General features: G+C 41.9%; 1 protein-coding gene across 1 annotated transcript in view; it reads left to right on the top strand.

Annotated features, from left to right (window-relative positions):
* FSAF1 (40S small subunit processome assembly factor 1) overlaps nt 1-27,503 on the top strand; it is a 55,304-nt gene extending 27,801 nt beyond the window's left edge. Inside the window, exons 4-7 of the mRNA XM_083176361.1 lie at nt 10,585-10,680; nt 17,566-17,652; nt 22,423-22,475; nt 25,623-27,503. Of these exons, the coding sequence (XP_083032487.1) occupies nt 10,585-10,680; nt 17,566-17,652; nt 22,423-22,475; nt 25,623-25,749 (363 nt within the window). The 3' untranslated portion in view covers nt 25,750-27,503. The remainder of the gene's footprint in view (nt 1-10,584; nt 10,681-17,565; nt 17,653-22,422; nt 22,476-25,622) is intronic.
* Nucleotides 27,504-27,929: the final 426 nt, after the last annotated feature.

Below are 27,929 nucleotides of genomic sequence, written 5' to 3'. Positions count from 1 at the left end.
GATATGGTTTTGGCATCATGATATATCATGATATGGTTTGGCATCGCGATATATCATTATATGGATTGGGATTGTGATATATTGTGATATGGTGTGGTGTTCTATCATGATATGTTTGAGATCGTGATATGTCATATGGTTTGGGATTGCAATATATCATGATATAATTATATGGATTGGGATCGTGATATATCATTAAGGGGATTGGGATCGCGATATATCATGATATGGATTGGGGTCGCGATATATCATGATATGGTTTGGGATCGTGATATATCATGATATGGATCGGGATCACGATATATTGTGATATGGATTTGGGATCGTGATATATCATGATATGGTGTGGGATCGTGATATATCATGATATTGTTTGGGATCACGATATATCACGATATGGTTTGGGATCGCGATATATCATGATATGATATATCATGATCATGATATGGTTTTGGGATCGCGATATATCATGATATGGTTTGGGATCACAATATATTATGATATTGTTTGGGATCACGGTATATCATGATATCGTTTGGGATCGTGATATATCATGATATGGTTTGGGATCGCGATATATCATGATATGGTTTTGGGATCGCGATATATCATGATATGGTTTGGGATCACAATATATTATGATATTGTTTGGGATCGCGATATATCCTGATATGGTTTGGGATCGCGATATATCATGATATGATATATCATGATCATGATATGGTTTTGGGATCGCGATATATCATGATATGGTTTGGCATCGCGATATATCATGATATGGATTGTGATATATTGTGATATGGTGTGGGATCATGTTATATCATGATATGGTTTGAGATTGTGATATGTCATATGGTTTGGGATTGCAATATATCATGATATCATTATATGGATTGGGATTGCGATATATCATGATATGGATTGGGGTTGCGATATATCATGATATGGTTTGGGATCACGATATGGTTTGGGATCACGATATATTGTGATATGGATTTGGGATCGTGATATATCATGATATGGTTTGGGGTCACGATATATCACGATATGGTTTGGGATCGCGATATATCATGATATGATATATCAAGATCATGATATGGTTTTGGGATTGCGATATATCATGATATGGTTTGGGATCACAATATATTATGATATTGTTTGGGATCACGGTATATCATGATATCGTTTGGGATCGTGATATATCTTGATATGGTTTGGGATCGCGATATATCTTGATATGGATTGGGATCACAATATATTATGATATTGTTTGGGATCGCGATATATCCTGATATGGTTTGGGATCGCGATATATCATGATATGGTTTGGGATTGCGATATATCATGATATGGATTGGGATCACGATATATCATGATATGGATTGGGGTCGCGATATATCATGATATGGTTTGGGATCACGATATATCATGATATGGATCGGGATCACGATATATTGTGATATGGATTTGGGATCGTGATATATCATGATATGGTTTGGGATCGTGATATATCATGATATTGTTTGGGATCACGATATATCACGAAATGTTTTGGGATCGCGATATATCATGATATGGTTTGGGATCACAATATATTATGATATTGTTTGGGATCACGGTATATCATGATATCGTTTGGGATCGTGATATATCATGATATGGTTTGGGATCGCGATATATCATGATATGGTTTGGGATCGCGATATATCATGATATGGTTTGGGATCGCGATATATCTTGATGTGGATTGGGATCACAATATATTATGATATTGTTTGGGATCGCGATATATCCTGATATGGTTTGGGAACGCGATATATCATGATATGGTTTGGGAACGCGATATATCATGATATGGTTTGGGATCGTGATATATCATGATATGCTTTGGGATCGTGATATATCATGATATGCTTTGGGATCGTGATATGGATTTGGGATATGGATTTGGGATCATGATATGTATTGGGATCGTGATATGGATTTGGAATCACGATATATCATGATATGGTTTGGGATTGTGATATATCATGATATGGATTGGGATATATCATGATATGGTTTGGGATCGTGATATAGTTTTGAATATGGTTTTGGAAACCTGATCTGTCGTGATATTGTTTTGAATCCTGATATGGTTTGGGATCATGGTATGGTTTTGAATATGACTTTGGAAACATGATATATCATGATATTGTTTGGAATCATGATATGGTTTGGCATCATGATATATGGTGATACCGTATGGAATCATGATATATCATGGTATTGTTTGGGATCATGTTATATCGTGATATGGTTTGGAATCATGATATAGCGTGATATGGTTTGGAATCATGTCATATTACAATATGATCGTTTGGAATCATGGTACTTGTGTATTATCACGGCGCCCCCGATTTACATCATAGGGCAGGGGTGGCCAACCGGTCAGAGGTAAAGAGCCGAAAAATATCAGTAGTCAAGCCAAAGAGCCAACATCATGCGCGCGCCGAAGGCGCGCGCGCCAAAAAGGGGCGTGATCGGGGGAGTGGTCAGGGGCGTGGTCATATGACACAAGGAGAGTGGCCACATGACAAAACTTTATGCCCCCAGTGCCAGATATGCCCACCACAGTGCCAAACATCATATGCCCCCCCACAGTGCCAAACATCATATGCCCCCCACAGTGCCAAACATCACATGCCCCTCACAGTGCCAAACATATGCCCACCACAGTGCCAAACATCACATGCCCCTCACAGTGCCAAACATAGGCACATGTGGGAGCAGACGGCCAGGCAAGGCACAGGTGGGAGCAGACGGCCAGGCAAGGCACAGGTGGGAGCAGATGGTCAGGCAAGGCACAGGTGGGAGCAGACGGTCAGGCAAGGCACAGGTGGGAGCAGACGATCAGGCAAGGCACAGGTGGGAGCAGTCAGGCAGGACACAGGAGTACATATATTGTGACAGTTGATAAGGGAGGGGTACATACTGTATGGGGGCAACTGGTCAGGCAGGGCATGGGGCATTTGGTCAGGGTGTATTAAAAGTAGGTGTACATGTCTGAACCGATGAGGGCAGTAAGTGAAGCAGGGGACATGGATGTGAGAATATGGACCCAATAATGTCTATTAAACATGATGTTATGTATTGCTCATCTACCCACACTGCTGGAGGCTGCAGCATGAAAAACCCAGCCAGCCAATGCCACACAAGCAGTTTACCTAGCAGTCACAGCTGGCGTCCTCATAACTCCCTCGAGCTCAGCAGCTCCGCACCGACCACATTATAGACATAAGTTGCCCAAGCGCTCTTTGGACGTGATCAGTGCGTCCCCTGCGTCAGCGCGCGATGCTGTGACGCCACAGCGCTGGTGGTGGGCTGGGGAAGATGATCTCTACTTTTTCTCTCTGCGCGCACCATATATCACGTACGCCGGCAAGTAGCCTGCTTCCAAGTGCGGTCGCCAGGGCCTCCATGGTCCTTGCCACTATATGCGCCGGGTCACTGTTATTTGTCACGCGGTACTGTGTATGCTGGAGCCGCCGATTCACCGAGCCGCAGATCAATGGCAGGAGAGCCGCATGCGGCTCGCGAGCCGCGGGTTGGCCACCCCTGTCATAGGGCATGTATCACATCGCATGCGATCCGACCCAATTTTTAAGTGTACAGCCACCCTGATGGGTGATTACTATGTTAAATGCACCCCCATTGTTAATGCCACCCCCCTATCAACACCAACCCGAAGCGTGGCGAGCGGCGGCGGTACGTGTCCTCCGACCTTTTCATACCCCCACTATCCACGTTGGCGTGGAGTTGGGTTTTATATAGTGTGGCGAGGGGACGTGGATTACTTCACATGTATTCCGCGTCCCCTCGCGGGGCTCGCTGCGCTCACCACACTATATAAAATCAACTCCACGTGGATAGTGGGGGTATGAAAACGTCAGTGGACGCGTATGGTCGCCGCTCGCGGCCTCGCAGCGCTCGCCACGCTTCGGGTTGCATTGATAGTGGGGCGGCGTTAACAATAGGGGGCATTTAACATAGTAATCATCCATCAGGGTGGCTTTACAATTAAAAATTGGGTATGGGGGTGCATTTAACATAGGAGCTCCCCTGCCGCTAAGCCAGTCACAGTCAGCAGTGACCACAGGCGGCAGGTTCTGGGATGTTCGTGGCGACTCGGGAAGACTCCCGAGCCACACCGAACATCACCGAGCCATCACCGCCGGCAGGGGAGCTCTGGCATATGATCACCAGAGCAGAGAGGTGAGGGGTTTAGTGACTGTTATTTGAAGTTCAAAGATGAACATTATTTGAAGTTCAAAGATGAACATTTTATAAGGCCTTGCACATCAAAAACAAATGAATATCTGGAAATTGAGAAAACTGTTCAAACTGAACATTAACTTAGCATATATCTGAATGATATCCTAAATTGGAAAAGTTGACAAACTGGAGGTGTTTTTTTTTTTTTTTTTGTATTCAATTCTTAACATTTAACTTTAAGATGATTCCAAGGTTTTCCACTGCTGAGCAGAAAGAAAAGCAGAAGTGAATTTGTACGGACATTTATATAAATGCTGCAAAGCAAGAATGACTTCAGAAATAGTTCATTTATTTTTATCAATTGACAAAAATAAAAATTAATGAATGAACACGGAATCTAAATCAAATCAATATTTTGTGTGCTCCAAACTGTTTTTGGAATAAAGTGGGTTATTCAGATCTGATCACAAAACAAATTTTTTTAACATATGGACAAAACCATGCTGCACTGCAGCTGGGGCGAATAAATCATGTGCAGTTATATTTTGGGTAAGGTGTGTTCAAACTGAAATCTAAATTGCAGTGTAAGAATAAAGCAGCCAGTATTTACCCTACACATACATAAATCGGTACTTGTTTCCTAGCAGGGCGCCAATTACGCCTGTACAGTGCTATTCTCCGTAGCAAAATCGCATTGCATTGCATCTCATTGGCCATTATAGTGCGATGCGATTTTTTTAAATGTAATTAAGGGGCCCATTTATCAAACCGTATTTGCGGCTAAATCCCCGGAAACACCAGTTTTTCGGGAGTTAGCCGCAAATATTAAGTATCCCCAAATGTATCAAAGGGGGAACGCAGCAGGAATCTCCGATTTCCCCCCCCCCCCCTGCACTGCCGCCGGCCGCATCCCCCATAGGTTTCTATGGGGGATGCGAAGCTGCCCGATGTATCAACATCGGGCAGCCCGGCTTCGCACCCCTGTGCTATCGCCATTCTGATATGGCGATAGCCCATTGTAGCCTATGGCTACACATCGCACTGCTGAGCGGGGCAGTGCGGTCACAGGGGTCAGCGCATAACCGCGCATGCACAGAACCCCCCGGCTTCCGGGTCAGGGTTTTCGCAGGGACGGGCTCCTTTCGGAGCCCTGTCCCTGCGCCCTCAAAATGATAAATCCAGGCGGTATTATAAGGAACCGCAATGCGATGGCCGGATGCGATGCGATGCCATTAGCTCTACACTTGTATGACATACAATGAAGTTTCACTGCCCCCCCCCCCCCCCCCCACTATCCACACCACCCCTGAAGCGTGGCGAGCGGCAGCGGAACGTGTCCTCCCGACCTTTTCATACCCCCACTATCCACGTCGGCGTGTAATTGATTTTATATAGTGTAGCGAGCGGACGCAGATTACTTTACATGTATTCCGCGTCCCCTTGTGGGGCTCGCTGCGCTCGCCACACTACATAAAATCAACTCCTCGCCGATTTGAATAGGGGGGGGTATGAAAAAGCAAGGTTATTCACAAGGAATAATCAGGCGCCTAATGCAGAGCTGAGTCTCCAAGTAGAAGCAGCTGCTCAGGTGTGGGGGTAGTCACTCCCCACTTGGTTGAAAACGAAAAAGGAATGACACGCACTAGGCGCGTCGAGCAGCGCTTGACACAATGAATAATTACCACTGGGTATAAGGATAACAATTTTTACTGTTAAAAATATACACAAATAATACAATAAATAAATAAATAAAAAGATTTAAGGTGGGGAAATAAACGTAAATTGGAATTAATACAACCAATAATAAAAAGATAAAAATTGAAGAATATGAATCCTCGTCTCAGTGGACACAGCTGTGGAGTGTATAATTCATTTATAGAAGATTGGGTAAGTGCACATTACCAGGGTGAACAATGATGTCCCACGGGAAGTGTGGTGAAACTGGGAGTCCTCACGATGAAAATGGCCTGGTGGAATGGCCACTGGAGGAAATAGTTGAATCGGATGGAGAACGTCCTCTGATAAAACAGCGAGAGAAGATGTAAATTCTTAGTCTCGGATCGCCGGAGGGTCCAAAACGAAATGCCCAGTAGATGTTATTTATGGTGGGTTTGGCTTCCGTGTCTACAGGGACTCACACTGGTATAGATGTAGTGACCAGGGGTCGCTGACCACGGTGTCCGCCGTTTTTTGAAGAAACCACAGTGGGGATGGTAGATGGTAATGTTCACAAATAGTAAAATGTCCACAGTGAAGTCCAAGGGTATGAGGATAGTCACCTAACGCGTTTCACTGCGTCCTGCAGCTTTATCAAAGGTGTGGGGGACTGGTTACCTGGTACAGGTATATATACCCCTGCTAATGGGGGAAGTGATACACCTGTGGGATACACTTATCGGTTTATTTTAATGCAAATCAATATGAAAAAGAGAAGGCAGGCATACATCATAATAAAAAAGCTAAAAGCATTTAATGCATCATGAAAAACATAATAGAAACTGTAAAATACGATATTATCTTAGCTGGTAATTCCGGTCATGTGACTAGAGCCAGGTCACATGATCGGAGAGATAACTACATAATCAGCAAGGTTACAACCCAAATACATAACATAGCGAAATTCTCACTTTATTAGGAGTGGGATAATGCAGCGTCTTAAATGGGAAGAAGGTACATATAATTGATCGCCACATAATTATTATAATAAACGTGGTTATAGCGATGGAACGCATTATGCGTTCCAGCCATATACATGGATCACTTCCGCTTCCAACCTGGAAGTGATCCATACGTCAATGCGCTCCGTATGTGTTGGAGCCCCGTGCTTGTGGGGCGAACGTCAGTGTGGTTGCCATGGCGACAGATGCGGCGTCTAAGGCCGGGGACGGAGTTAGAAACAAACAGACGTCACGTGATCATGTGACGTACATTGATACCAGCATAACTAGATGCTTCCTATATAATGGAGCGCACATGCGTTCCAAATGGATAGTGCATGATTTTAGAGTTATAATGAGAGAATATTCAAAGGAAAAAAGGTTTATAAGAAAAAATATTACTAAACAAGAAATATTTTAAATCTTTTTTGAAAAAAACCCTTTTTGTATTGGACTCAGTAATTTTAGGGGATTATTATTCTCTTAGAGATATATTACATAGACAAGAGGAGTGGGAAAGAGCCGTCATAAGGGAAGGACGAATGACATAAATTCCAAGGTACATAACGGGAGAAGCAGTATTATAGTTTTAAAACATTATGAAATTATTATAATAAATACAGAATATACTCAATTTATTTTAGCTCTCAACTAGATGGAAATTATTTAAATTGTCACATTATAAATAACCTCATTTGAGACAAAGAGTCAAAAAATTATTATTAAAAAATGTATATCAGGAAATATATTATGTATGTGTAAAGGACAATAATTTCTCTTCACACATGGGTACAGAGGGGCGATGGTGGAATTCATACTGTAATCCGGTAAATTAATTTAAATCATTCAAAGATGTATATACCGGCCAGAAGATGAATATTATATTATCCCAACACATACACATACATCTTATATTACCAGACTACATTAAAGGACAATATTAAGTTCCATTGCTTCGTTCAGACCCCTTGGACCCCTCAAAATGGACTGCCTTTTTCCAAGGGGTCTGAACGAAGCAATGGAACTTAATATTGTCCTTTAATGTAGTCTGGTAATATAAGATGTATGTGTATGTGTTGGGATAATATAATATTCATCTTCTGGCCGGTATATACATCTTTGAATGATTTAAATTAATTTACCGGATTACAGTATGAATTCCACCATCGCCCCTCTGTACCCATGTGTGAAGAGAAATTATTGTCCTTTACACATACATAATATATTTCCTGATATACATTTTTTAATAATAATTTTTTGACTCTTTGTCTCAAATGAGGTTATTTATAATGTGACAATTTAAATAATTTCCATCTAGTTGAGAGCTAAAATAAATTGAGTATATTCTGTATTTATTATAATAATTTCATAATGTTTTAAAACTATAATACTGCTTCTCCCGTTATGTACCTTGGAATTTATGTCATTCGTCCTTCCCTTATGACGGCTCTTTCCCACTCCTCTTGTCTATGTAATATATCTCTAAGAGAATAATAATCCCCTAAAATTACTGAGTCCAATACAAAAAGGGTTTTTTTCAAAAAAGATTTAAAATATTTCTTGTTTAGTAATATTTTTTCTTATAAACCTTTTTTCCTTTGAATATTCTCTCATTATAACTCTAAAATCATGCACTATCCATTTGGAACGCATGTGCGCTCCATTATATAGGAAGCATCTAGTTATGCTGGTATCAATGTACGTCACATGATCACGTGACGTCTGTTTGTTTCTAACTCCGTCCCCGGCCTTAGACGCCGCATCTGTCGCCATGGCAACCACACTGACGTTCGCCCCACAAGCACGGGGCTCCAACACATACGGAGCGCATTGACGTATGGATCACTTCCAGGTTGGAAGCGGAAGTGATCCATGTATATGGCTGGAACGCATAATGCGTTCCATCGCTATAACCACGTTTATTATAATAATTATGTGGCGATCAATTATATGTACCTTCTTCCCATTTAAGACGCTGCATTATCCCACTCCTAATAAAGTGAGAATTTCGCTATGTTATGTATTTGGGTTGTAACCTTGCTGATTATGTAGTTATCTCTCCGATCATGTGACCTGGCTCTAGTCACATGACCGGAATTACCAGCTAAGATAATATCGTATTTTACAGTTTCTATTATGTTTTTCATGATGCATTAAATGCTTTTAGCTTTTTTATTATGATGTATGCCTGCCTTCTCTTTTTCATATTGATTTGCATTAAAATAAACCGATAAGTGTATCCCACAGGTGTATCACTTCCCCCATTAGCAGGGGTATATATACCTGTACCAGGTAACCAGTCCCCCACACCTTTGATAAAGCTGCAGGACGCAGTGAAACGCGTTAGGTGACTATCCTCATACCCTTGGACTTCACTGTGGACATTTTACTATTTGTGAACATTACCATCTACCATCCCCACTGTGGTTTCTTCAAAAAACGGCGGACACCGTGGTCAGCGACCCCTGGTCACTACATCTATACCAGTGTGAGTCCCTGTAGACACGGAAGCCAAACCCACCATAAATAACATCTACTGGGCATTTCGTTTTGGACCCTCCGGCGATCCGAGACTAAGAATTTACATCTTCTCTCGCTGTTTTATCAGAGGACGTTCTCCATCCGATTCAACTATTTCCTCCAGTGGCCATTCCACCAGGCCATTTTCATCGTGAGGACTCCCAGTTTCACCACACTTCCCGTGGGACATCATTGTTCACCCTGGTAATGTGCACTTACCCAATCTTCTATAAATGAATTATACACTCCACAGCTGTGTCCACTGAGACGAGGATTCATATTCTTCAATTTTTATCTTTTTATTATTGGTTGTATTAATTCCAATTTACGTTTATTTCCCCACCTTAAATCTTTTTATTTATTTATTTATTGTATTATTTGTGTATATTTTTAACAGTAAAAATTGTTATCCTTATACCCAGTGGTAATTATTCATTGTGTCAAGGGGGTATGAAAAAGTCTGCTGCGCTCGCAACGCTTCGTGATGGCGTGGATAGTGGGGGGGGTCAGTGAAACCTCATTGCATCTCATACAAGTGTATAGCTAATGGCATGGCATCGCACCCTATAAAATCGCATGCGATTTTGCGGGAGATGCAATGCAATCCCCTAGGGCCAACAGAGCAGTGAATAAATTACATTAAAAAATCACATGGCACTATAATGGCCCATGAGATGCAATGCAATGCGATTTTGCTACGGTAGCTTACGTAAGAAAACTGGGCACCCTGCTAGGAAACAAGTACCCATCAATCTAACTCTCTGCACATGTTACATCTGCCCCACCTGCAGTACAGCATGACCATTTTCTAAAAAAAAAGTGTTTTGCGATCATGTCTGTATAACCCTGAAAGTCTCAGATTTAGTTCAACTTTCCTGGAACCTACAACTTGTAATAGTGGTCTGACATGCCACACTTATTAGACCTTTCTATCATTACCTTATTTATTATTTCTTTAGTAGAGGTATCTTTTTTGTGTAGTTATTTGGCTGATTAATACCAGTGGTTAGTACACGTTCCCGTGATTGTCCCTTGTAGCCTGGAAAACAAATGTAGTGTAGTTAATTACAGTAATTCTGTCACTACTGTTCTCCATACTTGGAGCAATTGGACATGGGTAGTCTATAACTGAAAGTTACAATCATTTCTACAGGCTCGTTTGGAAGTGCACAAGTTCGGGATTTCAGGCTACAAGAAAGAAAAACAAAGAAAGTTTGAACAGGAAAGAGCAATTATGCTGGGTGCAAAGGTAATGGTTTGTTTTTTGTTACTTGGAATTAGGTTATCATTGATTGCCTTAGATTAAATTTGCAAAGGCTCGCTACATATCATTTGTTTCCCTATTCAATAAGATATTACATTCAAAAAATGTTGAGGTGCATAGATAACCTGGATTAGATATCCACTGCACCTCTAATAAAAATGTGTAATCCGTGGTTCTGATCCTCTTCAGTGTACTCGGGGAATATTTATTTTCCCTCATCTTTCCTAGAATAGTAAATGCACAGAGGCTACTGTATAAGCACTTAATTTCGCGAGCTGTAATTTTCGCGATAATGCCGATATCACTGATTTCGCGGGCTGAAAATTTCGCGAATAACTACTGTGCCTAATGTAAATAACTCTGTTGCATACAGTAAGGCATTTTACTGTAAGAAACTTCCTTTTGTACGAAAAATATTCCCCCCTTCTCCCCATCGCTCTAAAAACAACCCGCGGTGCTTACATTACTACTGTACTGTATCAACTTTGACCTTGGCTCAATGCGCGCATTCCACCCCAAACAAGTGAGAGAGAACGTGCCATCAGTGCCTTAAAAATGTGGAAATACCTGTACAAGATGACGGATAAGGGAGAGAAAATTCCTATAGGAGCTCCACCACCGGTAGGACTACCGGATGCAAGAAACGCTAAGTCCTTAGTTGAATCAAAAGAAATAATATCCTCTAATACGGAGGTTTCTACTGCTTTGAAAGAAAAACGTGGAGCAAAACGTGGGCAGTATGCAGTTTATGACGAAGTGCTGAGGTCCAAAATAGGCCGATATGCTACTGTGAACGGAAATTCTGCAGCAGTGAAACACTTCACCTCTGAACTGGGAAGGCCGGTGAGTGAATCAACCGTTCGCAGCATAGAGAAACAGTACATTCAAGCATCGGAAGAAGGTAAAGCCGATGTAACAACTTTACCACACGGTAATCGTGGTCGCCCCTTAAAACTTGGTGATCTCGACGCAAGTGTTCAGACATATATACGTAAATTGCGGATTGCTGGTGGAATAGTGAACCACACTATTGTTATAGCAGCTGCAAAAGGAATTGTGAAATCACATGATCCCTCTCTTCTAAACTCTTTTGATTTGAGCCCGAGTTGGGCCAGATGCCTGCTGATAAGAATGAACTTTGTCCGTAGAAAGGGAACCAAAGCTGCGCGAAAACTGCCCCCAGACTTCCCAGCTATTCGCGACGAATTTGTTAATCGTGTTCGTACAGTGATTGACAAAAATGTTGTTCCCCCTGAGATGTTCCTTAACTTCGATCAGACAAATGCAAAGTTTGTGCCTACATCTGAATACACATTGGAAGAACGTGGTTCAAAACAAGTGTCCATAATCGGCAAGGAAGATAAAAGAGAGATGACTGTTTTGTTAGCATGTTCCCTTTCTGGAAACCTACTTCCACCACAATTGTTGTATGCTGGAAAAACAACAAATTGACATCCAAAGGTTACATTTCCCGTGGACTGGGATGTGTGGCACACCGATTCACACTGGAGCAATACTGACACAATGATTTGATACATCGAGAATATTCTTGTACCTTATTACGACAAGCAGAGAGAGCTTTTCGGTCTAGTTCCAGAACAACCTGGTGTAGCATTGTTCGACGTTTTTAAGGCACATCAAGATCCTCTTTTTCTGGCTGAACTAGAGAAGAGGAATATTATTCCACTTTTTGTGCCCGCTTCCTGCACAGGAGAGCTCCAGCCTTTGGACTTAACTGTAAACGGCGAGTTCAAGCGTTTGCTCAAGAATGAGTTTATTGAGTGGTATTCTAATGAGCTTAAATTTCTAGAGGAAAAAGAATGTGTGGACCTGCGAATATCACGACTAAAACCAATTCATGCTTCTTGGCTTGTGCGCACATTTAACGGTGTTGAAGCCAAACATGAGTTAATTTTGAATGGCTTCAAAAAAGCTGGTATAAATGTTGTCAGTGAATGAGCAGCATTCTACAATACTGTACAGTAGTATTACAGTAGTTCTATTGTTTTTCTTCAAGTAATACTGTAGTTGTATAGTACAGTATTCAAGAAATAGTTGTAAGTACTGTATTTAAGAAATGCTTGTTCTTATTTCTTACAGTATTTTCTTACAGTATTTAAGTACAGTAACTCTAACCATTAACATTTGGTTACTGTAAGTGAAAAGTGTCGGATTTTTTATTACCGCATTTATTGAGGAGGGGGGAATATTTCGCGAGGCTTAAATTTTCGCGATCACGGGAGGCTCGCGAAAATTAAAGCCTCGCGAAAATAAGTGCTTAAACAGTATATCCCTAGTTCTGCGCTTTAAAGGCAGCCACAAATGAAAACGCTCTGAAGGAAATTTCTAATCCTTCTAAACTACGTGCATGTATAAAGAAAGGTGAATGTATAATCTCGGGCGCCAATATAAGTGAACAGCATCAATTAATAAGGTGAAGGAACATAAAGAAAGATACTTCCATTTATGTGATTTCATTCCATCCTGAATGTATGGTAGAAGTTCAGCCAAAGTTGATGGTACAGTATATGTAGGAAGAACTGGATATGGTGAAGCCAATTTTTTTAATACATACAATAAAATACAGTAAGATACAATAATAACAAATTATAAAATTCGCACATCTTAGGAACTGAGAACAAATTGGAGCAATTACCAGCTGTAAGTAGAGAACTGGTTTTAAAGCAGTTCTAAAAGTATAGTCACCAGTCCAGTGTCCATAGAACAGGGATTAAAACCTGGATAAAGCTGGAACCACCAAAGTCTTCAATTCCTCCTGGTGCCACAAAAATGCTTCCGATATGCTTCGACCCTTAAGCCATGGATCTCTCTCAAGGCTTGATAATTGTGGCTATCCAAAAGCTGTCCATTTTTTATCCTACTGATGTCCAATCAGGAAGTGGAGGGACGGAAAGTACCGCCCACCACTTTCCTGCCATTCTACCACCCAATTGCCTGGTGCAATTCGTCCAGTGCACATTGTGTGTGCAACACTAACTTACTGCGGTCTCCTCTCTCGCAGTGGAAACCTGACTTCTGGGTTCCACGATGTCCAGGACGTCACTTTCGGTGAGTGGAACGCAGGACCTCCATCCTGCGTTCCATGGCGGGTGATGGTTAGTCCGATGTTTATTGCAGACGTTCAGCTTCCGGGTTCCACAATGTCCAGTACGTCACTTCCGGTAAGTGGAACGCAGGTCCCCCAACCTTTTTTCCACCGGGGGCGATGATTGTCTTTGTAGTGTCCCAATATTTAATTAAAAAGTCCATATAATGGGTACTCTACAACATAATAAATTAAAAGAGCATCTCAGAAATGAGCAAACACAGATATTTTAAATACAGAGAAAATATATTCGAAAATAAACATTAAAATATGTGGAAAGAAAGTTTAAAGTGCTGAAGTGCAAAAAACATTTTAGTTCAAAATCGACATTAAGGCCGTTTGCTTTTAAGGTGTTAAATTCATATATACTTTGCATTTCAGCTTTTGCTAACAAAGTCCTCAAATTACGTTGTCTATTAATAATTTTTATGCCCTTAATTGCTAAAAATCTTTTAATAAAATCTGTGGAGCTGCCATGAATTTCTTGCTGGGATAGTGCATGTGTGGGGAGGCCTTTTCTAATATTACGTAAATGTTCCCCAATCCGTACTTTGAGGGGTATTGAGGTACGCCCTACATATATACAAGATCACATGTACATTCAACCATGTAGACAACATTTTTGGTGTAAGACATAAAAAATTCTCTAATGGTATGTTTTTTGGTACTTGTTTCCTATCTGGGCGCCCACGATTTTAATCGCGGGCATCAGGGGTAAAATCGGGGCCATCGCGGCCGATAAAAAATCGGCTGCGATGGGCCAGACGCGATGCCCGCGATTTTCCCATAGAGAACAATGTTAAATGCCTCAATTTACCCGCGATGACCGCGATTTACCATAGGAAACAATGTTAAATGGATCAATTTCCCCAAATTATCATAGGGAACAATGGGAAATGGGGCAAAAACAACCCTGAACATAAAAATGTCCCCCCAAAAGTAGTTGACGCCACCCCGCCATCAACGTGAACCCGAAGCGTGGCGAGCGGCGGCGGTACGCGTCCTCCGACCTTTTCATGCCCTACTATCCACTAGGGCGTGGAGTGAGAATCGAATAGTGTGGCGAGCCCCGCGAGGGGACGCGGATACCTTCACAGGTAAACGCGTCCCTTCGCGGGCTTCCCAGGTGTCCGCGTCGCCATGGACACCTGGGAAGCCCGCGAGGGGACGCGTATAACTGTGAAGGTATCCGCGTCCCCTCGCGGGGCTCGCTGCGCTCGCCACACTATTCTATTCTCACTCCACGCCCTAGTGGATAGTAGGGCATGAAAAGGTCGGAGGACGCGTTCCGCCGCCCCTCGCGGGCTCGCTGCGCTCGCCACGCTTCGGGTTCACGTTGATGGCGGGGTGGCGTCAACTACTTTTGGGGGGACATTTGTTCAGGGGTGTTTTTGCCCCATTACCTATTGTTCCCTATGATAATTTGGGGAAATTGATCCATTTAACATTGTTTCCTATGGTAAATCGCGGTCATCGCGGGTCAATTGGGACATTTAACATTGGTCCCTATGTAAAATCGCGGTAATCGCGTCGGTCGCATCGCATGTCATTATAATGGCATACGATGTACCCGCGATGGGCGCCCAAATAGGAAACAAGTACCTGTTTTTTTATTATTAATGGTGATTTCTTCCATTTTCCTAAGACCGTCCCCTTTTATGCTTTTACACCCCAGACAGGTTCCACATCTGGGAAAACCTGTTATGCGGATGCATCCCTCTTTTTTTTCTTTGTTGGAAATGCACTCCTCACCAGTTTGTTTTTAAGATTAGGGGCTCTTTTATATATAAAATATGGGCTTTTTTGGTATCATTGGGCCAGTAACTGGGGTCCATGGTTAGGACTTTCCAATGCTTCTTAAATGAGGCTTCAATATACTTATGTTGGGCTGTGAAGTAAGTGATAAATGCCCATTCCACCTTATTCTCCTTGGCTGCTTGATTAATCTTAACTTCTAATAAGCTTTCACGTTTGGTAATATCAACTTCATTCCTTGCCTTTTTAATGGTATTTTATTTATACCCACTTCAAATTAACCTTTTTTAACTGGTCTGCTTGTTTTTTAGATGTATGGTCATCCATACATTTACGCTTTATTCTTTTTAGTTGACCACCAGGAGACCAGTTCTCATGATGACTACTGTGATTCTCAATAAAAGCACCTGAATCTGTAGGTTTAGTAAAAGTTTTGGTACAGATTTTACCTACCTCAATAATAATAGAAATATAAAAAAAAAAATCCACGGAAATCTTGCTTATTTTAAAAGAAAGCTCAATGTTAAGTCTTCTGGTTGAGGTAGGTGCAGAAGGCCTGTAGGTACTCTCGTCCACCTCTCCACAGGAACAAGATTTCATCTATGTAACATTTTCAGGACACCAGGCTCGGTTATTCCTAGAATAACCCGTCCCTTTCATTCACTTGTGAAGGACCATTTAATTGATTGAGCAGATGCCATTTTATATTGACTTAGTTTGCACCTGAGTCCTATCCAGAAACTGACGTGGAAGCATCAAACAAGGATTTTATTTTTATTTTTCACATCATTCATTTTTTATTGAAATAAAGAAAAAACAAACCGTTTCGTCAAGAGGGTACAGAAAAAAGAGATGGGAAAAGGAAAAACAAACATGTACTGAGAAGTTAAAGGGGGGGGGGGGGGATACAGGATCAAAGCAAACATAATATTCCAATAGTGCATACAGAAATAGCATGCATTCACATTGAGTTATACATACACTGGTGTTAAAACATAAGCAAATGCACTCTAACAGGCGGAGAGGTCAATCAATTTTAAGGAGAGCCAAGAGCTCTCTCGTTGAGGCTAAATTGCATAGGATCGGATTGGGATGGTTTTGGGAAGAAAGGAGCTCCATCTCCGTCTGTAGTTAAATCTTGCCAAGGTGACCAAAGTACTAGTGGGGATGAGGTATGTAAGAGTAAGGCTTATACTCTTTTGTGTATGACCTTTAGTACGGTTGGAGGAGATGATTGCTTCCATAGTTGTGCTAGTGTGGCTCTTGCTGCTATAAGGATTTGTTCAAGGACATAGCGTTTATAGGTTAAAATGTCATCAGGAAATAGATGGAAGGAGATCGAGAAAGCTTTAAATGTAGCACATCATTAATTAGATTAAATACATCCAACCAGAATTGGCAAAGAACCGCACATGACTAAAAAAAAACATGGAAATTGTGGCCAATCTTGCCACATTGGCGCCAGCAATATATGGAGGAGGGGGGCCAAATAGTGTGCAATCTGTCAGGGAAATTGAGATTTTAAATTAAGTGGCTACAATTTTGTTCCATTGGGTTTCAGACAGGGTCATCTGCAAATCTACTGCCCACTGTTGAACTTTATATTCTGGGACCGGGGCTGAATCTAAAAGAATCTTGTGCCAATGCATTTCTCCTTTAAGTTTGGGATGAGAAATGCGAGCTAAAACTGTAGGTATGAGCGGGTTAATAGAACTAAGTGGCTGATTTATATTTTTCCACCAGTGTTGGAATTACTAGGTTCTTTCCAAGTCAGGGATTTGATATTTATGTTGCAACGTAGAGAATGGTAGTACAGTTTAACAAGTCTCCAAATGTTTCCACACCGCAGAAGACCCATTTCACAAGACTCAGGCTAGTTATAAGCTTGTCAAGGGATTTCAATGCAATGTGTATAAATGGGATTGTAAACATGAAGTTCTTTTATTGTGCATTTAATTTGGCAAATCTTTTACCCTAGCTGAATTATAACTTTTTTTTTATTTTTCAAGCCTCCCAAAAGAGAATATGTGAATTACAAAGTCTATCAAGAGAAAATCAAAGAACAGGTTCAAACACAGAAGGAAAAGACCTTAAAGGTTTGTAAAGAACACATTCATAGTTTTCCTTTGCCCAGGTGGGTATGTGCAGTAGAGTACCCACCTGTGAACTAAACAGACAGTCTTCTATCCCTGACCACTTTAAAGCCCATACGCACTAGATGATATTGCTCACAATATCATTTAGGAAGGGCTTTCTGAACAATATCGTCCAGTGTGTATGCTGTGCATTGTTAAAGATGTTCACTCCGGTGCATCATTAACGACCTCCTCCCTCATCCAGCATGTCCGGACGAAGGAGGTCATCGTTATGATGGCCATACGGCAGCACGGCTGTCGCTCCCCCACCACAGTCTCCTTCAGCTCAAAAGCCGCCCAGTGTGTATGGCCCGATGATGAGTGCTAATGCTCGCTCTTGCATCATCGCCGGCCATTACCAACCGACGAGCGGCGGGTACATGGCTTTTCATAGTGTCCTTGCATCATCCCGGCCAGCAGGGCCCCCAGCTTCTACACCCCCTGGGCAGATGCCGATGCACAGAGTAGGATCCTGGCCTACAGGGAAAGACCATACAGCCCTCAAGTGGACTGTGAAGCCCATGCGGGTGAACCCAACAGCCCAGGTGGACCCACCAAGGTCTACCTCCGCTGCCCCCAGAAATTGGGGGCAGCGGAGTTAGACCTCAGCCCAGAGAAGGCCCAACTTCGGCCCCAGGCCTCACTGACTCTCTCCTCCCCACCACCTCTACCACCCACACTGGCTTTCCTTCCAGACGCGGCTGCAGCAAGGGTCCCTGGCAGACTGACACCCCCCGCCCCAGCGCCACAGTAAGACAGCCTCTGGAGCAGCCTCTGGAACTCAACCAAGCTGACTCCTGTGGTGTACTAAAGGGGAGATTGCCTGTTGAGCCCTCCACTGCTGCCCTGCGAGTAGCAACATCAAGATGGCGCCGCTGATGGCTGCCTAGGATCCCCTGTTTTGTTCTATATCTGTACTGTTTTTCTCTTGCTACCTATCTGGCTGTTGATATCGCCAAGTGGTGCTGCTGAATAGCTGCCTGGGTGCTGTACAGCTCAGTAAATATATGTTCCCCATATCTATGCCCCTTCCCAGGGTGCATCTGGCGCATATCTGTACTGTTTTTACTTGTCTACCTATCTGGCTGGTGCAATCACCCAGTGACGCCGCTGAATGGCTGCCTGGGTGCTGTACAGCTCAGTAAATATGTTCCCCATGTCCATGTCCCTCATCAGGATACGTCTTGTGCATATCTGTATGTGTTATGTACTGTCACTGTTTTACTTGTTCCCATCCTGGTTGTTGCACAGCAATCCACATCTAATTACTAGTATATACAAGTATAACTGGCCCATTAAAGCTGATTCTTATTCCTATTCTTTGCTTGGACGGGCGAATATTGCTACATGGTTTGACAGGCAAAAATACAGAAATTTGCCCAATCGCAAGTTTGAGGTTTTATAGATGTGTAGCAGTGGTCAACAACACGTCGCTCGCAAGCTACCGGTAGCTCCCCTGAGCAAAACTGGTGGCTCGACCACTATTGCCCGACTGCGACTCCTGTCTGGCCACCCCTGTGTCTGGCACCCGCTAGTCCGTAGCTTGACCTGGTGGGTGGCATGCAGCGGGGTATGGCCGCACAGAGTCGGGTAGCGCTAGCAGGCAGGGGGTCCCTGCAGCGTATGTGAGATAAGCGGTGGGGTCCCTGCGGCGGATGGGAACTACATGTTCCCATCCGCCGCAGGGACCCCGCCGCTGACTTCACATAGCCACAAGGACCCCCTGCCCGCCATCGCTACTCGACCCTGCGCTGCCATACCCCGCTGCATGCCACCCACCAGTGGGCAGTGGGTCCCCTGCAGCGTATGTGAGATCAGCGGCGGGGTCCCTGCGGCAGATGGGAACTAATAGTTCCCATCCGCCACAGGGACCTCGTTGCTGACTTCATATATGCCGCAGGTACTCCCTATCCGCCACGCCAATGACATGACCCCACTCTCCAGATCACAGGGTGGGGGGTTCCCTGCGGCGCCCACAGACCTTAATCCGGCCCTGTGAAGAGGTGTTGAGGAAGATGCAGGCAACAAGCAATAACCCCTTGGCAATGCATACAAGCAACAAGCAAGAACCCTTGGTAACGGACATTAACACCCCTTAGCAACGGACATTAACCCCTTGGCAATGAGTATTGACCCCTGGCAATAAGCAGGTAATTTACAATTTTATTAGAACCCTTACTTTGGGGGGCATTGTGGTGCAACTGTATTGATTTATGCCTGACATCCCGTTGTTTTTGGGATGGTCCTGCGGGAATTAGACACTGTGTATGCGTCTAATCAGGCAGGCAGGCAGGAGGAGGGGCTGCAGGGCATGGCCAGCAGTTCACACAGCACTGGCCATGCCCTCACAGCGAAAAAACGGTGCCTGCGGCACACGCATATATTCCTTTACCCACTGCCAAAGTTGGGAGGTTTGCATTAGGTGTGAGGGGCATTGCAATGTGTGGCATAATGTGTATGGGGTATTACAGTGTGCAGCATATTGCTAAGGGGCATTACGGTGTGCGGCATAGTATCAGTGGCATTGGTCAAATTTTATTAGCTCTCCGGGACGTTTTTTTTTGTTACGAGTAGCTCTCGCTCAATTAAGGTTGGTACCACTGATGTATGGTATAATATCCTATTGCAATAATAATTAGGCGAGTAGGTTTAAATATATACATTAGTCCCTTCCCTATGTGGATTTTGTTGTAACATGAGTCACGCATATAAACAATAAAATGCAACGAAGAGGTGTTTTTTTCTTCTGCTTCTTAGCATTAATCATGACTGCCTACCCCATATATTTTAATATGAGTAAAGACTAGAAGAAAAAAGATTTTGTTCAACTAGAAGAAAAAAATTCTTTACGGTCAGAGCAGTCAAACTCTGGAACTCTCTTCCTGGAGAGGTGGTGTCTTGCTGACTCAATAAATACATTCAAAATAAGGTTGGACAAACACTTATTGGTTAAAAACATCCATGGGTACATATAAGAAATATAATCTGTTTTTTAAATATCAGAACATACTATACAGCAATGGATAATCTATTATAATATATAATAGCAAGTCTTTTTTTCAGCCTTACCTACTATGTAATTACATTTTTAGTTTTTGCCGGTATGCATTCATTAGATCTACAGAGTCTAGGTTGACAGTCATAAGGTCGACCACTATTGGTCGACGGGATCAAAAGGTCGACATGAGTTTTTAGGAAAAAATTGTACCGACAGGTGGTATTTCATACCCTACCATCCATTACGGCGTGCAGGGAGAAGATAATAGTGTACTGAGCCTGAAGCATGGTGAGCGTAGCGGTACACTTTTAAGTGTCCATAACGACCTATGTCAACATAGACACCCAAAAAACATGAAAAACTCATGTTGACCTTTTGACCCTGTCGACCAATAGTGTTCTACCATATGACTGTAGACCTAGACATTGTAGATCTAATACAGGTTGAGTATCCCGTATCCAAAATGCTCGGGACCAGGAGAATTTTGGATAACGGATTATTCCGTATTTCGGAATATTTTAATATTTCAATGATGTATTTTGAAGTATCTTGCATGTATGCTGTATAAACACAATAAATACACACAAATATATTTTATTACCACATAAAATACACAAATATATTTTATTTGTTCAAAAAACAAGGTTTCAAAACATGAAACAAAATTTGTGTACTGTCTCAGATATTGAATTTGAATGCCAAGCAATCATTTTCTTGTACATATATAGTAACAGTTACATATCATGTCCTCAGTAGTGCTGTTAAAAATGTCCCCAGTGAGTTTTTAGCAAAAAAAATATATTTTTTTCACTTTCTGGAATGTATGGTTTTCGGAATAATTCGGATAACGGATACTCGGATACGGGATACTCAACCTGTATACCATAACCGTTTTTGCCTATACCTTTTTAATTTGTTGGGGATTGGCATAGGTGAAAACCGACCCAAAAACGTCCTCAAATACAACAAAACACATGGATTGGCGGCACATTCAGCGATCCACGTGGTTTTTGACCTTTTGATTTTTCGGCCCGGTCTGTCAGAATCTGGTGAAATCTGGCCAAAGTCTTAGAAATCAGTGCATAATATGTTGACTCAGTAAAACAAAAAAAAATCATAAGTAATAATGGGTTTGATAACCTGAGTTTAAGTACAGTGTGATTTCAGCCATATTTTAGATCTGTGTGGTAAAAGTAATTTGGTAATCGAGGTATTGTGGACACACTCTAATGCAGGCAGGGCAGAATCAGCCTTGGACACAAGTTTGCATGTTTGGGTAGACGTGTACAGGATACTTTATATGGGAACAGTCTAAATAAATTTCCAAATTTTCTATATTTTTCACTGAAGTTTTATGATTGATTTTTATATTGCATTATACAAATGTGTGCAGAATAGCTGAAAAGCATGGATTCAGTATTTCTGGTGGATTCTGATTTCTGGTGGATTCTGGCATGTGTGTGCAGGGGGGATACAGTGACCATAAAAAGCCATTACTCATTGGTTACGAATACCTTTTTTTTTTTTTTTTTATTATGAAAATAACATATTTGCCAAAAGATCTACACCATTCCAGAAGTACTGTGCTGCCAACAGTCCAATTATACTTCTACAGTGTGTCCATTCTCACTTCAAAAGTAAAATTTTCAGATTAGAAATGACAACATATATTCATCTAATCCCAATTAAATGTGCCTAGTTTCAATCAAATTTTATTTCATTTTTCAAAATAGGAAAATGGCTTCGAACCAGCAAAGAAAAAAAGAAAACCTGGACAAAATGACAGGCAAGTATTATGGACCCTTATTTATCCTTCATATCACAGGTCTAGATTTGTATTGTGTTTTTTTTGCAATACATGACTGAAGTTTCAGATTTTATGTTTTTGTAGAAATGTGATTCTCTAGGTGGCATATTGGAATAGATTTGTAATTTTTATTTTAGAACCTTAAACGTTAATATTGTACTTTGGTACTGTAATGTGGAACCATCAACGAAGTTATACATGTTTTTTAGTTCTTTCTGTTTATCGGAAAAGAAACACCTGGCCTGTCCCTCCTCACCAACTCTTCCTAAATAAATGTTATTCATAAAAATAAATCTGAAATCCTACATCTCACACAGAAACAGAGAACAAAAGCGCAGCCTGCAATCTTATAAAGCAGGTATCATTCCTGCACTCCCTTCATACACATCTCCCGCAGATGAGAATTACACATGTCTGGCTGCAGCAAAGCAAATCTACTCAGAAAAGTTTCTAAAAACAAAAATGTAACAAGCCTGGAACTTTACCCACAAACTCGACTGAATGCTCACAAAGCCAATTCCATCCCTCAGCAGATACTATTTGTTACAATCCAAAGTACATTAATTCTACATTTTAATGATTATTATGCCCAGCTTTATTATTTTTCTCACTTCTTTTTCTCCTTGTCCACCCAAAAATTTTCCACTTCTAAATCTGTCCTCTTGTGCCCGGCCTGGGAATGTTTTTTTTTGTTTCTTTTTCCTCCACGCTGTCTACCCATTGCTCACAAAGAGATCATCATCATTATCTCACACTGCATCTATCTGGTCTACAGGAGGTATCACTTGTGTTAGGGGTCTTTGGCTGCTTTTTCCCTACAAGCTATTGTAGACCTTCAAGAGAAGTTTTTACTAATTTACTGTCTTTTATCAATATCTACAAATTTAGAGCTTTGTCACTCCTTCTCTTTGGAATATCATGAAACTTCTTGGGAACACATGAAAATGTAATATTTGCTCCAAATCACTGCAACACAGACAATAGATAATCAAACAAATCAGTTAAAGATATTTGACTTAACAAATTTAGGTACTCTTTACTTAGAAGGGCGCCCACGATTTTGATCGTGGGCATCGTTAGTAAAAAATCTCGGGCATTGAATGCACTAAAAAATCGGGTGCGATCAACCGACGAGATGCCCGAGATTTCCCATAGGGAACAATGTTAAATGTCTCAATTGACCCAATTTTCCTGTTCAATGCCTCAATTGACCCGATTTTTCCATAGGAAACAATGTTAAATGGGCCACAGAGGCCAAATAGGCACCCTGAAGTGTATAATGGCCACCCGAATTGTTAATGCCACCCCACGATCAACGTCAACCCGATGCGTGGCGAGCGCAGCGAGCCCGCGTCCTACGACCTTTTCATACCCCCACTATCCACATCGGCGTGGAGTTGAGAATAGAAAGTGTGGCGAGCGCAGCGAGCCACCGAGCCCGAAGCGTGGCGAGCGCACGCGGACAGCTGTGAAGCCCGCGAGGGGACGCGGACAGCTGTGAAGCCCGCGAGGGGACGCGGATACCTGTGAAGGTATCCGCGTCCCCTCGCGGGGCTCGCTGCGCTCGCCACGCTTCGGGCTCGGTGGCTCGCTGCGCTCGCCACACTTTCTATTCTCAACTCCACGCCGACGTGGATAGTGGGGGTATGAAAAGGTCGTAGGACGCGTACCGCCGCCCCGCGCGGGCTCGCTGCGCTCGCCACGCTTCGGGTTGACGTTGATCGTGGGGTGGCCATTATTCACTTCAGGGTGCCTATTTGGCCTCTGTGGCCCATTTAACATTGTTTCCTAAGGAAAAATTGGGTCAATTGAGGCATTGAACAGGAAAATCAGGTCAATTGAGACATTTAACATTGTTCCCTATGGGAAATCTCGGGCATCTCGTCTGTCGCATCGCACCTGATTTTTTAGTGCATTCAATGCCCGAGATGGCCGAGATGGGCGCCCTTCTAAGTAAAGAGTACCCAAATTTATCCAAACAATAATTTTTGTCCATTTTCCAACATTTGGGAGTGAGTAGTTGATAGTTAGCTTTAAAGGGTACACGGCTAAAGATTAGAGGGGTTATTCTAATATTAATAACCCCCTTATGGTAACCTATGGGAACAAATGACAATAGACCATTTGCCCCCAAACATTGGAAAACAGAGAATGGTTGTTCTGACAAATTGGTTAAATCTGATTTAACGGTACTTATGTAGTATCTGGGCGCCCGATTTTTTGATTGTATGCCTTAAGTTAAGGCATACAATCAGATGCGATGCGATATCGCATCGCATGCGATGCGATGACCCGATTTTTCCATAGGATTCAATGTTAAAATGGACTGAGTCCATTTTAACATGAAATTCAATGGGAAAAAGGGGTCCTTTTCATACCCCTACTATCCAAGTGGGCATGGAGTTGGATATAAACCTGTAGCGAGCCACCGAGCCCGAAGCGTGACGAGCCCCGCGAGGGGACACAGAATACCGTCCCCTCGCGGGGCACGCTTCGCTCGCCACGCTTCGGGCTCGGTGGCTCGCTACGCTCGCCACAGGTTTATATCCAACTCCATGCCCACTTGGATAGTAGGGGTATGAAAAGGACCCCTTTTTCCCATTGAATTCTATGTTGAAATGGACTCAGACCATTTTAACATTGAATCCTATGGAAAAATCGGGTCCATCGCATCCGATTTGGTCGCATGCGATGCGATGTGCCCGATCCGACCCGATTTCTAAATCGGGCGCCCAGATATTACATAAGTACCGATTTAACAAATTTATAGCAACAATCGTTTTTGTCGGTTTTCCAGCATTTGGAAGCAGATTGAACAGCTGATATTGGCCATTGTGTACCCAGCATTAGAAATTTTAAATTTGCAGTAACTTGCATTTTGTTTGTTTCAAGGTCAGTAAAAGTAGAGGGGGGGGGGGGGGGGAGTCTGATTTATAGGTTTACATTGCAAAAACCTCTCATTTCATTAAGTGTGTGGATGTTTTATATCCACTATTACTTCACCAATATAGATACTGTATTTCTGTGTATCTTCCCATTTCAGAAATGCTGCAGTTTAACAGTACATAAATATACATCACTGTGATTTACTGATCAATCAAAAATACAACTTTATTTCCTTTGCAGGAACACAAGAAAGCCGAAAGGATCAGCCGTGGTGCCATCTGGGCAAATTGGAAGGTTTAGAGATGGGGCATTAATTCTCAGTGGCAAGGACATTCAGAAAATCAAACAGTCCAGAGTTATTAAATAAGAACTACGCGCTTCATCTTTGGTCCCTGAAAGTAAATTCAATTTGAGAAACCTGCAATGTTTTGAAACTATGAATTTGTAAATTGATCATACCTAAATTCTGCGCTTCCAATGCACATGACCTACCAACAAGACCTATTTTAAGGATTTCATTTTCAACTTTTCTGTTCTGTAATCAACTGATATTTATTTACAAACCAACCATTGCCAATCTTGCATCTAAACATGCTGTTTTGAAAATACTATACATGCCTCAAACTTAAGAATATGAACATATAGTATTTATATATTGATTTATGTGAAGCTGGTTACACAGTAGGCGATATATCAGACATTCGGACAAATAGCCGGTATATCACAAGCCTGTCAGTGGATGTGCAGCACCGATTGATAGTACAGGTCGAGTATCCCGTATCCGAATATCCGTTATCCGAATTATTCCGAAAACCAGACATTCCAGAAAGTGAAAAAATTATTTTTTTTTTGCTAAAAACTCACTGGGGACATTTGTAACAGCATCACTGGGGACATGATATGTAACTGGCACTATATATGTGCAAGACAATGATTGCTTGGCATTCAAATTCAGTGCTGACATAGTACACACATTTTGTTTCACGTTTTGAAACCTTGTTTTTAGAACAAATAAAATATATTTGTGTGTATTTTATGTGGTAAAATATATTTGTGTGTATATTATGTGTTTTATACAGCATAAATGCAAGATACTTCAAAATACATCATTGAAATATTAAAATATTCCAAAATACGGAATAATCCGTTATCCAAAATTCTCCTGGTCCCGAGCATTTTGGATAAGGGATACTCAACCTGTATGTCTAAAGATATATTGGCTCATCTGGGCAGGCAAACTCAAATGCCAGCACAGTTGTTTGTCTTAACCAATATATCAAGTAACAAACCGCTAAAGGTGCGTACACACGGGGTAATATGATCGCTAGCAATATATTGCTCAGCAATCATATTGCTCAGTGTCCCGTTTTCATCTGCGACCAGAGATGGTCGCAGATGAAAATGTCACACTGCCGGGAGAAGAGGCAGGGGAAGTCGGTGGTTGGAGGAGCATGCTCCTCCGACCAGCAACTATTCAGGGGCTGAAAACAGGAGCGCGCACTCAGCGATTTATAGCCGGTGCACACTCCCATGGCTGGCAATATGGTCGCTCAGTGACCATATTTCGAACGATATTAGACAAAATCGCCCCCGTATATGCTTACCTGAATAGTCTGCTCTGTTGGCAAAACATCAGACACACCATCAAGTCATGATGGTGTGTACCCAGATTAAGTGATTTATTGTATTGTTGTGTTTAATACAAACTCTGCATATAGTTGAAGCATTCTCAACAACTGAGATACTGTATATGGTATAATGCATTCTCTACACCAGGGGTGTTCAACATGCAACTGTTCAGCTGCTGTGTAAGTACACATCCCTGTATGGCCTATCACAGCAGATGGAGGACTGCATGTTGAATTGCCCTGCTCTAAACAGAACTTGAATTGACAGAGACTCTTACTCATTACTAATCACCATGACCCCAAAAAAAATAATTTTATTTGCACAGAATATAATTCTGCCTGTTTTCTGTTCTGTTGACTCTGCTTATTGCAGAACAGTGTTGTATTCCCCTTCTGCTGTTATTTTACTTAACTTAATAAACATTATAAGATAGTTTGTTGTGGTTGTTGCATAGCATACCTCTGGTGTGGTTATGCACACATAAATACCTTTTAAGAAAGAGTGTACAACTGTATATACTATTGTATTGTGGTCTAACACACAAAACAGGTTTAATTAGCAAAGAAAAGATATAATAACAAATATAGATAAGCACAGTAGGTATGAATATTTTCAACAAACAGATACTTATAGCAATCTAGATAGGATAAGTATCTCTTTGCTGTAACTTAACAGCCAATATTATTACAGCAGATGTATCTAACATAAATTAGAATTTTAACCAACAAATATACATACGTATGCAAGCGCGTCCGGGATCCAGGGATATCAGTCTTCAGTCATCATGTAGGTGTGTTGCCTTATACCTCTGTTGCCTGATATTTATGTACTGTATACAATAACACACAATGCACTCATGGAACCTCATTTCATTGGTCTAAGAGACACACACCCTCCAAGTCATCAATTGTCCATAGG

Source organism: Crinia signifera, chromosome 3 (assembly GCF_055691185.1).
Source record: "Crinia signifera chromosome 3, ASM5569118v1, whole genome shotgun sequence".
Taxonomy (NCBI): Eukaryota; Metazoa; Chordata; class Amphibia; order Anura; family Myobatrachidae; genus Crinia; species Crinia signifera.
Note: the sequence above shows the minus strand (reverse complement) of the source record. Positions and strands in the feature narration are given on the sequence as shown.